Source organism: Aquarana catesbeiana, linkage group LG06 (genome assembly GCF_042186555.1).
Source record: "Aquarana catesbeiana isolate 2022-GZ linkage group LG06, ASM4218655v1, whole genome shotgun sequence".
Taxonomy (NCBI): Eukaryota; Metazoa; Chordata; class Amphibia; order Anura; family Ranidae; genus Aquarana; species Aquarana catesbeiana.
The window spans coordinates 287,975,192-287,988,790 of record NC_133329.1 but is presented as its reverse complement, the minus strand read 5'-3'; the positions used below and the strand labels follow the sequence as shown (position 1 = coordinate 287,988,790).

The following is a 13,599-nucleotide window of genomic DNA, read 5'->3' as shown; positions in this document are numbered from 1 at the left end:
GTGGTATTTACCGGACATAATGCTCAAACACCCACTACATCAGATAGCCATTGAACAAGCTTTAAAGGAATACATATCAATTAATAATACAACAGACATCTCCCCAATAACACTGTGGGAAGCTCATAAGCCTTACTTGCGTGGTACAATACAAAGACAAATCGCACTATTTAAACGGGAACGCAAAAATCTAGCAAAAAAACTAGAACTCAATTTTAATGCAGCCTACATATCATTTCAAGATAATCCATCTCAGAGTACAAAATCTCATCTGGAAAAATCTAGATTGGAATACGATCTATTTCTCACTGAGTCAGTTGATAAATCCCTCAAACGCTCCAAACACAACTTCTACATGAATACAAACAAACCAGGTACATATTTGGCTCGGGCATTAAATTCAACTAACAAATCTTTCAAACCAATACGTTTGAAATTATCAAAAAATGTTTACACTTGTAATCCAGTTAAAATAGTCCATAAATTTCACTCACATCTCGCAACTTTATACAAGACAAACAATGAATTTAATCCTACAGAGGCTGAATCCTTCTTCTCAAAAATAACCTTACCTGAGTTATCTCAGAATCAAAAAAGCAGTTTGGATGAGCCTATAACTATAGATGAAGTTGCTAACGCCATAAAAGACCTAAAACTTAACAAAAGACCAGGCCCAGACAGCTACTCGGCTTTATACTATAAAACATTCTCAGAAATACTCTCTCCCATTCTCACTGAAACTTTTAACAAACTTCTAGATGGACATTCTTTTCGGCAAGAAACACTAATGGCAATTGTTTGTATGATCCCAAAACCCCTTTCTGATGATACTTCCTGTGTGAATTATCGGCCTATCTCTCTGTTAAACCTCGATATTAAATTATTAGCAAAAATAATAGCAAAACGCCTCAATAGCATTATAGGAAAATTAATACATAGAGATCAAGTAGGCTTCATGCCAAATAGACAGGCAGGCGATAATATACGCAGGGCAGTGTTATTGGCACATATTGCTAAAAAACGGAAAATCCCTTTATGTTTTCTATCTCTCAATATTAAGAGGGCATTTGACACAGTATCCTGGCAATATATGCAATATTCATTACAAAAATGGGGTTTTGGACCCAACTTTTTAACATGGATCAAAGCATTATATAATAAACCCAAAGCCTATATAAAATATGCTGGATACAAATCTGAAGCCTTTAATATCGAAAGAGGTACCCGACAGGGTTGCCCATTATCTCCCTTATTATTTGCCCTTATACTCGAACCCATGGCCCAATACATCAGAACAAACCAAACTATAACTGGCATTGAAGTAGGAGGTATTACACACAAATTATGTATATTTGCAGACGATATATTACTTTTTCTATCATCACCACAGGTCTCTGGTCCTAACTTAATACCAGCTCTTGATGGATTTGCAGCCCTCTCTGGCCTTATGATTAATCCTAAGAAATGCCTAGTGCTTAATATTTCACTCACAAACATGGAATTGATCCCGGCTAGGGCTGCACTCCCATTCACATGGGCAGAAAAATCAATCCCATATCTTGGAATTCATTTAACAGCATCTCATTCTGACTTATTCTCAACCAATTATCCTCCTGTATTAAGACAGATCACAAATCTAATAAAACAATGGTCGCAACTTCCTTTATCCTGGATAGGGAAGATTAATGCAATCAAAATGACTATTCTACCCAAATTGCTTTATCTATTCAGAGTCCTCCCTATTCCAATTCCTTCCTATTTTTTGAGAATAGTACAAAAAAGATCAACTTCGTTTATATGGGGCTCTTCTAAACCACGTATACCTATACACACACTACATCTTCCCAAAAATAAAGGAGGCCTGGGATACCCTAATTTTACTAACTACTACAGAGCAGCACATTTGGCCAGTCTGTCCAAATACCATGCAAAACAGGAAATCCCATTATGGGTATTTATAGAGGCTTCAGAAAATGACCCTCTATTAATATCAAATTTATTATGGCTTGATCCTAAAGACCGCTTTAAAATTCATAATCCCATAACTAAACACTTCTTATCTCTCTGGGATAAACTAAAAACCAAATATCAGTTACAATCTCCACACAATCCTCTCCTTTCTTTTATCAGAAATCCGGCCTTTTATCCGGCATGGATCTACCCAAATTCTTTTAAAGCTTGGACAACATCAGGCATTCAGACACTAAATGACTTCATAGCATCTAAATCAGTCCTTTCATTCCCATCGCTTAGAGAAAAATATGATCTACCAAACTCTGAGATATTTAGATATCTCCAAATCAAAAATTTCTATAAACCATTCCTAAAGGGGGATACACCATTATCCCAATTATCCATTTTTGAATCAATCTGTACAAAAGATCCATTTGCTAAAGGTACAATTTCATCACTTTATAATCAATTATATGGAGTAGCAAATCTTAATAGACCCTCTTACGTTCAGAGGTGGGAGGAGGACCTGGGACGAACTTTAGAAGACACGGACTGGTCTAACATATGGCTCACATCTAAGTCATCTTCACCCAACATCTTAGCACTGGAGACAAATTATAAAGTCCTAACTCGCTGGTACCTTGTACCCGCTAGAGTGGCAAAATATTCACCTAATACCTCAGCTCTTTGTTTTCGAGGATGCCCAGAAATAGGCACATATTTACACATATGGTGGACGTGCCCAGTAATCCAAACCTTCTGGAAGGAAGTCTTTGTGATTGCATCTAAAATATTTAAAAAATAATACAACCAGATCCATATTTAACTTTACTTAATCTAAAACCGGAATGGTTAACACTCTCTCAATTCAAACTTATGATCCAACTAATAACGGCTGCAAAACAAACAGTGGCCAAGGCATGGAAATCTCCTACATTGGTACTAGCAGAAACAATTCGCAGAATGAATAATACAATGTCCCATGCTAAGATGGTAGCCATTGATCAAAATCAAATTCCAAAATTTGAAAAACTTTGGCATCCTTGGATAAAACAACAGTTCCTGTCGAACTTCAATGACTCTGTCCTGTTGCCATGGTAACAGATTAAATGACTTACAGAGACACCTATTCTAAGGCTTCAAAGTGAACTAAAAAGAATAATAAACTGACGAGCGGGACAACCTTGTGGACCATACCTCTACCTTTCAACCCTTTTTCTTCTTTCTCTTTCCTTTTCTCCACCTTACGATTAAAGCTCATTATCAGAATTTATTTGACCTATATACACTCTACTTGTAAACAATATGTATAGTAGGTATAAATCATTTAAATACCTACAAAAGTAACTAAGGAAATGATATATATCTTTAATTTAGGTTTACGTGAACCCAATGTTTAATATTTGAAATTTCATGATATTTACCTATATAAACCCTACTGTAAAACAATGAGCTTACTTTATAGATCCTTGTAAACTTACTTTATGTATCTTTATAACATTGTATACTCAATAAACTTCTTTTGACAAGGAAAAAAATGTCTGAAAGACTCCAGTTCCACGGAACAATTTTTCTGGCAACGTTGCAAAGATGTCTTATCTAGAAAGTCACTCAAATTTCAAACGAGCAGTTCACTCAAAATATTGTGTCTGCTATTGCCTTAATCAGTTAGAAAAGCCTGTTTTGTGCTCCTCACTGATTTAGTTTCCCTTTGTTCTATACACTCTCACTGGACAGAGGCACAGCAGTTGGTGGAGGTTAGCCATGAAATTAGGACAAATATTTTTCCAGTCTTCTCTGGTTAAAGTTAATGGCAGGACTTTTGTGGTATCTGTTATCGACAAGGGCTTTTAAGCTGGCCATACATTGTTCAAAATGTATCTGGTTCAGCAGGGACAAGTTGAATTTCGATCAGTGTTTGGCAGTATGTGGCAAAAGATGATCGTTTGATTGATTTCTTTTGCAGGGACACATTGGTAAATTTGTCTCAATCAGTGTCAGCTGTTAGATCACAATATCTTCCATGAGGGATTCCTCCACTCGCCTCGTTTGTTTATATGCTAAGCATTTAAAATGGAGTACAGAAATATAAGATTTAGAGACATGGAACGGAGAAAAGGGCACTGGAGACTGAATAAAGACCTCATCCACGACGAGGAAGTAGGAAGAATAATAAAAACAGAGATAGAGCAATACTTTAGTATAAACAATACATAAGAAGTTTCAAAGGCAACAATCTGGGAGGCACATAAGGCCTTCATTAGAGGGAAATTGATCTCCCTTGGAGCTGGAAAAAAAAGAAAGAAAGGGAAATAAAAATGAAAAACACAATAAAGGTGTTATATGACTTGGAGCAAAAACACAAAACGCAACTAGATACAGAAACACAACGGAAGATCGTCATAAAGAAAGGTCAATTAAATGACATGATGGAGCATGAAGCCAGAAAGATATTTAAAAATGTGGAAAAAGAAAGGGATATATGGGGGAACAAGCTCGGGAAGCACTTAGCAAAGATATCAAAAGGAGAAAAAACACAAAATTACATAGAAAAGATAAAAAATTAGAAAGGTGAGATGACACACAAAAACAACAGAGATTTCCAACGCCTTAAAAACTTATTATAGTGCATTATATGCAATTAGAAACAAAGAGACACGAAAAGAGGAAGAGACTAGAAAATCTAAAATACAGAAATATCTAGCGGAAGTTAACCTACCAAAAATAACAGCGGAAAGTGCAGGCTTACTAGACGAACCTATCACTCATGACGAAATTTATACCACCTTAAAGGAAACACCAGGGGGGGAAAGCCCAGGCCCAGATGGGTTTTCAATTAAATATTATAAAAAAATTAAAGAACAATTAGTCCCAGAACTTTGTAACTATTTAAATAAAATTGGGGAGAATGAGGAAATAAGAAAAGAATCCCTTCCGGCAAATATCTCAGTTATACCAAAAGTAGGGAAAGGTGGTACTATGTGCTCCAATTACCGTCCCATTAAACGCTGATACGAAATTATACGCTAAAGTTCTAGCATTGAGATTAAAAAATCTACTGCCAGAGTTTATAAATGTTGACCAAGTCGGTTTTGTCCCAGAAAGGGAGGGTAGGGATAACAGTATTAGAACCATGTTACTAATGAATAAAGAGAAGCAGTATGGCCCCCCAATGATTTTAATATCGATCGATGCCGAGAAGGCATTCGATCGAGTTGACTGGGGATTTATGATGGAATCCCTCAGGAGTATAGGGTTGGGTCCAAGAATCATGAGATGGATTTGTAACTTATACAAATACCCCACAGCCAAGGTGGCAGTCAATGGGAGTTTGTCGTCTGCTTTTGAGATATTCAACGGGACTAGGCAAGGATGCCCGCTCTCGCCACTCCAATACATAATTGCATTAGAACCACTATTAACAAAAATACGTAACAATATAGATACAGGGGGTGTAAAAATTGGAGAGGAAGAACACAAAGTTGCAGCATATGCAGACGACATACTCCTATACATGACTAAACCAAGGCTATCCTTAACCAATCTAATAAAGGAGCTAAATAATAATGGTGCACTTTCGAACTTTAAGATAAATCCCATAAAAACTGTAATATTGAACCTAGGAATAAGTAAAAATGAGGAAAAACTATTAAAACAAGAATTCCCCTTTTCTTGGGAAAAAGAAGAAATAACATACCTAGGAATTAAAATAACATTTTATTCCTTTACTTAATGAACTTAAAACCGAGATAAAAAGCACAGCAAGGAGATCAATTTCATGGATAGGAAGAATAAACACGTTAAAAAACGTGAAGAATAAACATGTTAAAAATGTTGATCTTACCAAAAATAACATATAAATTGCAGATACTCCCGATAGGAATACCATCAGGCTTTTTTAAAGTAATAAAAGCAATACTCACGAAATATATATGGCAAAATAAAGAGCCTAGGGTAAACAATAAACTGTTAACTAAGAAAAAAAAAAGGAGGGATGTCACTCCCGGATGTGGGTAGGTACTATAAGGCAATTATAGTAGCAAGATTGGTTGAATGGGCAAACATGTACACTAAAAAGAGATGGGTAAAGATGGAAAACACACTTTTTGGGACACAACTTAAAAAAATCATATGGATTCCACCAAAATATAGAACACTTAGTAAAAATACACATGAGATAACTAAAATAGTACTTAAAATTTGGGATACACTTTATCGTAAAGAAAAATGGAAGTATAATTCACCATTAATCCCACTCTCGGGCACAAATTTTTTTACACCAGGAAATGGGACACGGTTGGGAAAACAAATGGGTAACACACAGTTAAAGGATATCATGACTCAAGGTGAAATCATGACAAAACAGGACACTAATATTGACACACGGTGGCCTTATCTAAAGCACTATCCCCCAACCAATTAAAGAGGAGAATGCGTTAACACCAATAGAAAAGCTCTGTAATATGAAAAAGCCTTTAAGACACGGGACAGTTCAAATTTATGAAATACTATCCGAACTAGATGGGCAGGGGACCCTACCCTTCATAGGAAAATGGGAACAGCATATGGGCATAAAACTAGATGAAAAACAAATGATAGGCGCAGTACACAGCTATGCATCGGACACAACCTCGATAGAGGCAAATTACAAGTGTATGGTACGCTGGCATCTGACACCAGATAGAATCAATAAAATTCAGCCAGCTGAATCTCCACTTTGCTGGAGGAATTGTAAACAACAAGGAACAACATAACACATATGGTGGGAATGTCCAGTGATAAAGGAATATTGGCAAGTTATACTGGAATACACGGAGGTGATAACAGGAGAAAGGATTCCTCAACACCCCTGGAACTGTTTGTTCCATGGAACAACTAAAACAAGGAAACAATACAAAAAAACTCTGGTTTCGTACCTGCTCAAAGCAGCAAAAGGGTTTATTCCTAAAAACTGGCTTTGCACTAAGAAGCCAAGTATCAAAGAGTGGCTACAGAGAGTGGACCACATTGGCAATATGGAGTACCTAAGCAGTGCGGAGCAGGGACGGACTGAAAATCATACAGTAACCTGGGCAAGATGGAACAGATTTAAAACGTCAAAAAAAAAATATTCACAGGGAATGATTGAATCGGCCTAAGGAAGATAGATTATGAGGACAACAGATCAAGACTGGGGGGGGGGGGGGGGGGCAGGGTTTTTTTGTTATATTAATGAATAAGCGTTAAGTAGTATCTGATGATGTGTATTATATATATTTAAACATTATAATAAAAGATTACATTAAAAATAAATAAATAAAATAATAAATAAATAAAATGGAGTACAGGTTCACTTATAGGAACACTGTCTGTGTCTTACTAATAATATTATACACAGTCACTTAATGTCTGACAAACCCTACCTGCACATGTAATTGACAAGTTGTTCAAAAAAAGGCTTCCCCTTGTGTTCTTTGTAAAACTCCTCAGCCATCTCTTGGCTTAGATTAGTCTCTTTTATTTGAGAAATTGTAAATCCGGCAACTTGAATTCTCTCCAAGATTTCATCTGAAAAAAAATTATAATATGTAAATTACACATGATGTATACAAGCAACAGGTCACAAAGATCTATGTTGTCTATGTGATGGACAGTTCAATACTTTTTTCATTCTGCCAAAAAGGTCATCCACTTTATTGGTGTTGTTAAATCTTGAGGCGGTCTCTGTTTGCGGATGATATTCTGTTGTCTCTTACCTCTCCGCAAGCCTTCCTACCAATCTTACTTTAATTGCCAACCCAGTTTGCTCAATTCTTGAGATTACACGTCAATGCAAGTAAACCTAAGGTGATGTCTGTCACTCTATAGCATTGCACACTTGCAGTCCTCCTCCTTATTCTTTCAATTGGTCATCCATATTACCCTATTTAGGCTTCACTCTAACCCCTTCATATGAATCCTTATACCAGACAAACCTCCCACCCCTGTTTAGGCAACTTAAAGCGGAGTCCCACCCTATTTTATAACATTAGCTCAATCAGATTACATCAATGTACTAATTTATAAACGGAACTTTTTTTTTTTTTTTTTTAACTGTACCTGTGTTTTGCAGATCTTCCTCTCTATTTCCTGTCTGTGGATTCGCGGGTATTTTGCGGTTATTTCGTAATTTCCTTTTAGCCGCACTGGCTCCTGGGAGCTTGTGTCATTGTTACCAGGAGTCATTGCGGAGGTCTGCCGTGAGTTATCACAGGATTTCAATATCGGAAGTGACGTGATTTATCTGTCCTCTGCCGCTCTATCCTCGTAATGGTATTTGCTTCCTCTGCTTTTTTTGTGTACAGTTTTTTTTTTTTGCCATCACAAGGGGGCGGGAATGTCCTGCGACGCCGCCCGTTGTGATGGCACAATGAAAGCGGACATTGGGCAAACTAAATCTACAAAAAAGTGAGTTTGCAAATGTCTATTTGTGATTATGTTAATGTTTACCAAAAAAAAAAATAAAAAATAGCCAGTGGAGCTCCGCTTTAATCAATTGGTGGATTCTTAGCGATGGTATATTCCATTAAAATGACGTAACTTCTGAAACTATTATGTTTTCTGAGTCCTCCTGGTCCCTATTCCCCCACATATCCTTCGGATCCAACAGAGAAAACTCTTTACTTTAATCTGGGGTCGCTCTAAGCCTAGTTCATATTACCTGCCAGCCAATATTGTCCCTGTCTCCCATCTACATGCTACCCATGAACTTCCCTTGTGGGCCTACAGAAATGTGCTGGATTGTCATCCTGCCCCTCTCTCCTCTTTCCCTTGGTTCCCTTCATATTGTCGTCCCCAGTCACTTAATCCAATGTTATCGTTTATGTTAAAATTATGGGACTCTATAAAATTCTCTATCAAATTCTCCATGGGCCTTGCTGCCCTGTATCTCCCCCCCTTCTAAAATGGCTCCATTGCCCTATATTTCCTGTGGGTTGGGCAAACATGACTAGTTTTGCTGGTGGTCCAACCATAACATAACCAAAGAAAATTTCTTTGCACCTTGATACTGAACCATTCCCTTTATTTTACTGACTGTGAAAGTAAATGCTGGTCCAACCTTAATTTCTTGACTTTATTCTTCTATTATTAACGCAACAGGATACCTATCAGATCATATCAGAGGCATTGGGTAGCAGAGCTGAATTTACCATTGGATCCAGAGGATTGGCAAACTATATGGCAAGCAGTAATGAAAAGCTCAAGGAATGCATTAATTCTGGAAAATTCCTATAAAAGACTGTACAGATGGTACTATACCCTAGCATGCATAGCCCAATTTCTTCCAAATTACTCATTCACTTGTTTCTGGGGCTGAAACAAGTGGTACCATGGCCCATATATGGTGCACTTGTCCGCCGGTGAATAGCTTTGGATAAGGATCTATAATTGAATTCTCTCCTTAATACACACAAATATCCTCAAACATCCCTATGAGGTCTTATTGAACACATTAATACCAGAAATATTGCACTCAGAGCAAGCGCTGATTACTCATATTTACTGCCACCAGATTAACTATAGCCAGAGCATGGAAAACCCCCAGGTTAAGCTTCGAGGCAGTTATTCTCATTTCAAATTTCTTCAGATCACCAAGGTAACCAAAGATATCCAACTCACAGCCTTAAGGACTTAATAACTCTTTCCTATCATTATAACTCAGCTAGATAATAGACCCCCGAGACTTCCTACCTTTCTACCCTCCTGACTTTCCCTTCTTTACTCTATTTTCCTACTTTTTTATGTTTTGTAGACCATATTTTTTTTTCAACTTGACGGTCACTGAAATTTTTCAATACACTCGGATCACTGTTATAGTTTAAATAAGATAGTTTTATGAACCTTTCATGCTGGATAAGTTGTATGCAGGGCTGCTGTTAGAAATCACGGGGCCCCGTACAGCCTACCTGACAGGGCCCCCCTGAAAGTATCAAAACATTTTTTTCACTAAAATCATTATTAACAGACACAAGCACAACTTAGAAAATTCCTGCTAAATGGAAAAGCTAAAGCTGTACTGAGTTAATAAAAAGTTCTGTGTGTAAATGAGGCCTATTCACATAGCTGCTGTGGCCTGTGTTAATTTAGTAGACGAAAATATTTTCATCAACAAAATAACACTATTTTAGTCGACTAAAATACAGTTAAAACTAAAACAATCCAGATGACTAAAATACGACTAAAACTAAAATGGCATTTTAGTCAAAAGACTATGGCTAAAACTAAATTGAAATCTGACATCAAAACTAGCACTGGTTATATATCTCAATGGCGAAATCTGTGTCTGTAGTGTGTGTTCAAACCTTAATACCATATATAATAACGTTATTAGATTTTTACTCCAGGAGTATATAATGAAGAATGCTTAAATAATGCATTTCAATTTAACTAAACCCAGGAGATTTTAATAGACAAAAAATATAGGAGATTTTAGTCGACTAAATATATGACTAAAATTAAAACAATTCAGATTACTAAAATACGACTAAAACTAAAAAGACTATGACTAAAACTAAATTTAATGTCAAAATTAACACTGGCTGTGGCTCTGTACAATGTGAATCAGTTTTTTTTTAATGTGGTTATTGCTCTGTGCAGGCAGCCAATGTTATGCTATGGGGATGCAGCAGCTATACAAACACAGTCTCAGGTCCTCATTTGACAGGCGTACGGATGCAGGTGTATGGCCCCTGAACATTGACAGTGTGCATTCGGGGCCACTCACCCACACCTGCACACCTATCATATTAAAACCTGTTTTGTTCATACAGCTGCTGCATCCTCATAAAGTAACATTGTAGCATCTACAAAATATGGGATATTTTTATGGCATTTACATTTTTTTTACTAGTAATTGGGGCAATCAGTCATTTTTAGCGGGACTGCAACATTGCAGCGGACAAATCAGACACCTAAATGACACTTTTGACACTTTTTTGGGAACCAGTGACATTATTACAGTGATCAGTGCTAAGAATATGCACTGTTACTGTACAAATGACACTGGCAGGGAAGGGGTTAACACCAGGGCTCGATCAAAGGGTTAAGTGTGTCCCTAGGAGGTGCTTGCTAACTGTGTGGTGGATGGACTGACTTGTGAACACAGAGATTCGTGTTCCTGCTTAGCAGGAACAGAAGATCTCTGAGCCCTCCCCTGTCAGGCGATCTGCCTTGTTTACACCGTTGATCACCGTACTGCCTCTCTGGGGAACGATCGCGGGTGGCGCCTGCCCACAGTATCTATTGCATGAAGAGACATACAGGTACGTGATTCTGCGCAATAGAGCCATCCTGCCACAGTATATGTGCAGTAGGCGGTCTTTACGTGGTTACAATTTGTTATTTAATTTTTTAATAGTTTTTTTTATTTTTTTTATTTACAATCCTGTTGGGAGGGCTTTGGAGAGATATCAGGGGTATTTAAACCCCTGACATCTCACCTTTGAGATAGGGAAAGGAATTGAGGACACAGATTCTTCAATTTTTTTCCTTTCTCTGTAGCCTCAGCTATACCGAAGATGAATGAGCAGGAGACAGGGGCTTCTGTTCATTCATAAACTGAAGCATTGTAAACATAGTTTACTATGCTCAGTTATCAAAACACTCCCCTACCCTCAGACTGACAATACTGCTGTCCAAAGGTGCTTCTGCTTTTTCATCCAGAGTGGGAGCACTCTAATACAGGAGGTGAGTTACTGGCCAGATCACCAGGGGAAAACAAAGGGAAAAAAGCCTCAAACAGAAAACAAAGGCAGCCACCACATCTATTGATTGCTAAGCTGCAATATATTACATTTTTGGTTTTGGGTTTAGTACCACCAGTATAGTTACATAGTAGGTGAGGTTGAAAAAAGACACAAGTCCATCAAGTCCAACCTATGTGATATGTAATTATTGTTAACAAATGTTCTCTTAGAGCCCTTGCACACTGGGGCAGTTTGCAGGCGCTATTGCGCTAATAATAGCGCCTGCAAACCGCCCCGAAAGTGCCGCTGCTGTGTATCCAGTGTGCAAGCCCCGAGGGCTTGCACACTGGAGCGATGCGCTGGCAGGACGGTAAAAAAAGTCCTGCCAGCAGCATCTTCGGAGCGGTGAAGGAGCGGTGTGTATACCGCTCCCTTACCGCTCCTGCCCATTGAAATCAATGGGACGGCACGGCTATACCGCCGGCAAAGCGCCTCTGCAGAGGCGCTTTGCGGTGGTATTTAACCCTTTCTCGGCCGCTAGCGGGGGGTAAAACCGCCCCGCTAGCGGCCGCATACCGACGGTAAAACGCCGCTAATAATAGCGGCGTTTTACCGCCGACGCCGCCCCAGTGTGCAAGGGCTCTTAGAAATTTTATATATCCAGCTGTATAACCCAAAGATTATAGACTTATTTATTTTACTGGCCTTTAAAGAATCAGGGTACTACACCAATGACATAGGTAGTGATATGTGAGTTGAATTGCATATCAGAAAGCTTATATACTGTAAATGCAAATTTCTCCATTCCTCAAAGAATCATACAATGCATTAATCATGCCTGTCTGGGTTCCTGAATTGTATGCTTCACAGATCAGACAGCTGTGTGCAAATATTCACACATATTCAGGTATAATCAAAGTGTAGCAAATTGGCAATGATCACACTACAAGGTAAATTGACAAAAAGCTAGAGAAAGGAACACCTTGAGTGGGTTTTAGATCACAAATTCAAAAACTGTCCTCTTCTCATTTACCTCTGTGCTCTTCCATTGCATCAGGTTTAATAGCCGCCAAGGTATGCTCTACTGGGAAGAAAAAGTTAATTTCCTTTTCTGCATCCAGTGGGGATGAACTGCCATGTAGCTGGTTAATGTCACCCTCCGAGGGAATAAAACGAGCTCTCAAGCTGAAAATAGGACCGCAGCACAAAACAAATTTAATCAGAAAGAAATGTACAACATCATGACAAAATAAACAGCAGACTAGGCTTTGTACAAATGAGCATCACATTGAAACATTTAGGGGGTTATTTACGAAAGGTAAATCCACTTTGCACTGCAAATGCACTTGAAAGTGCACGGAAAGTTCACTTGGAAGTGCAGTCGCTCTAAATCTGAGGGGAAGATCTGACATTTGTGGAAGCTCTGCTGATTTTATCATCCAATCATGTGCAAGCTAAAATGCTGTTTTTTATTTTCCTTGCATGTCCCCCTCGGATCTACAGTGGCTTTACTTCCAAGTGCACTTGCAGTGCAAAGTGGATTTTCCTTTAGTAAATAACCCCCTTAGTGCATATGTTCTTAGCACACACCTATTTAGGGCAAAGCAACCGATTTACGTAAAAGCTGATGTATGGGCAAAAACTATTTTTGTACATTTGCACAGTTAAAAAATATGATACCTATAAAGACATACGTTCCGTCTCTGGCTGCTGCAGCATTTGTTAAATCTTTTACATTTATTCTGTCTGCAGTCTCCAAACGTCCATTGCTGAGACTTGTAGTTCCGTCTGTAGAACAGGTCTCACAGGAGCGTGCTCTCTTGGTATTTTGTTCACTCACATAAAGACTTGCTTTCTTCTCACAGAAAGCAAGGCATTCTATGACTAGAGGAGGGAGATTGTGACATTCATTTTCACCTCCTCCCTTCACAGAACTTATTTG

At 38.1% G+C, this 13,599-nt stretch overlaps 1 protein-coding gene across 1 annotated transcript in view; it reads right to left on the bottom strand.

Moving 5' to 3' along the window:
* Window positions 1-13,599, bottom strand: part of NME9 (NME/NM23 family member 9) — an 81,402-nt gene that overhangs the window by 22,594 nt on the left and 45,209 nt on the right. Inside the window, exons 13-14 of the mRNA XM_073633426.1 lie at window positions 12,691-12,842; window positions 7,356-7,500 (exon numbers count right to left, since the gene is read on the bottom strand). Of these exons, the coding sequence (XP_073489527.1) occupies window positions 7,356-7,500; window positions 12,691-12,842 (297 nt within the window). The remainder of the gene's footprint in view (window positions 1-7,355; window positions 7,501-12,690; window positions 12,843-13,599) is intronic.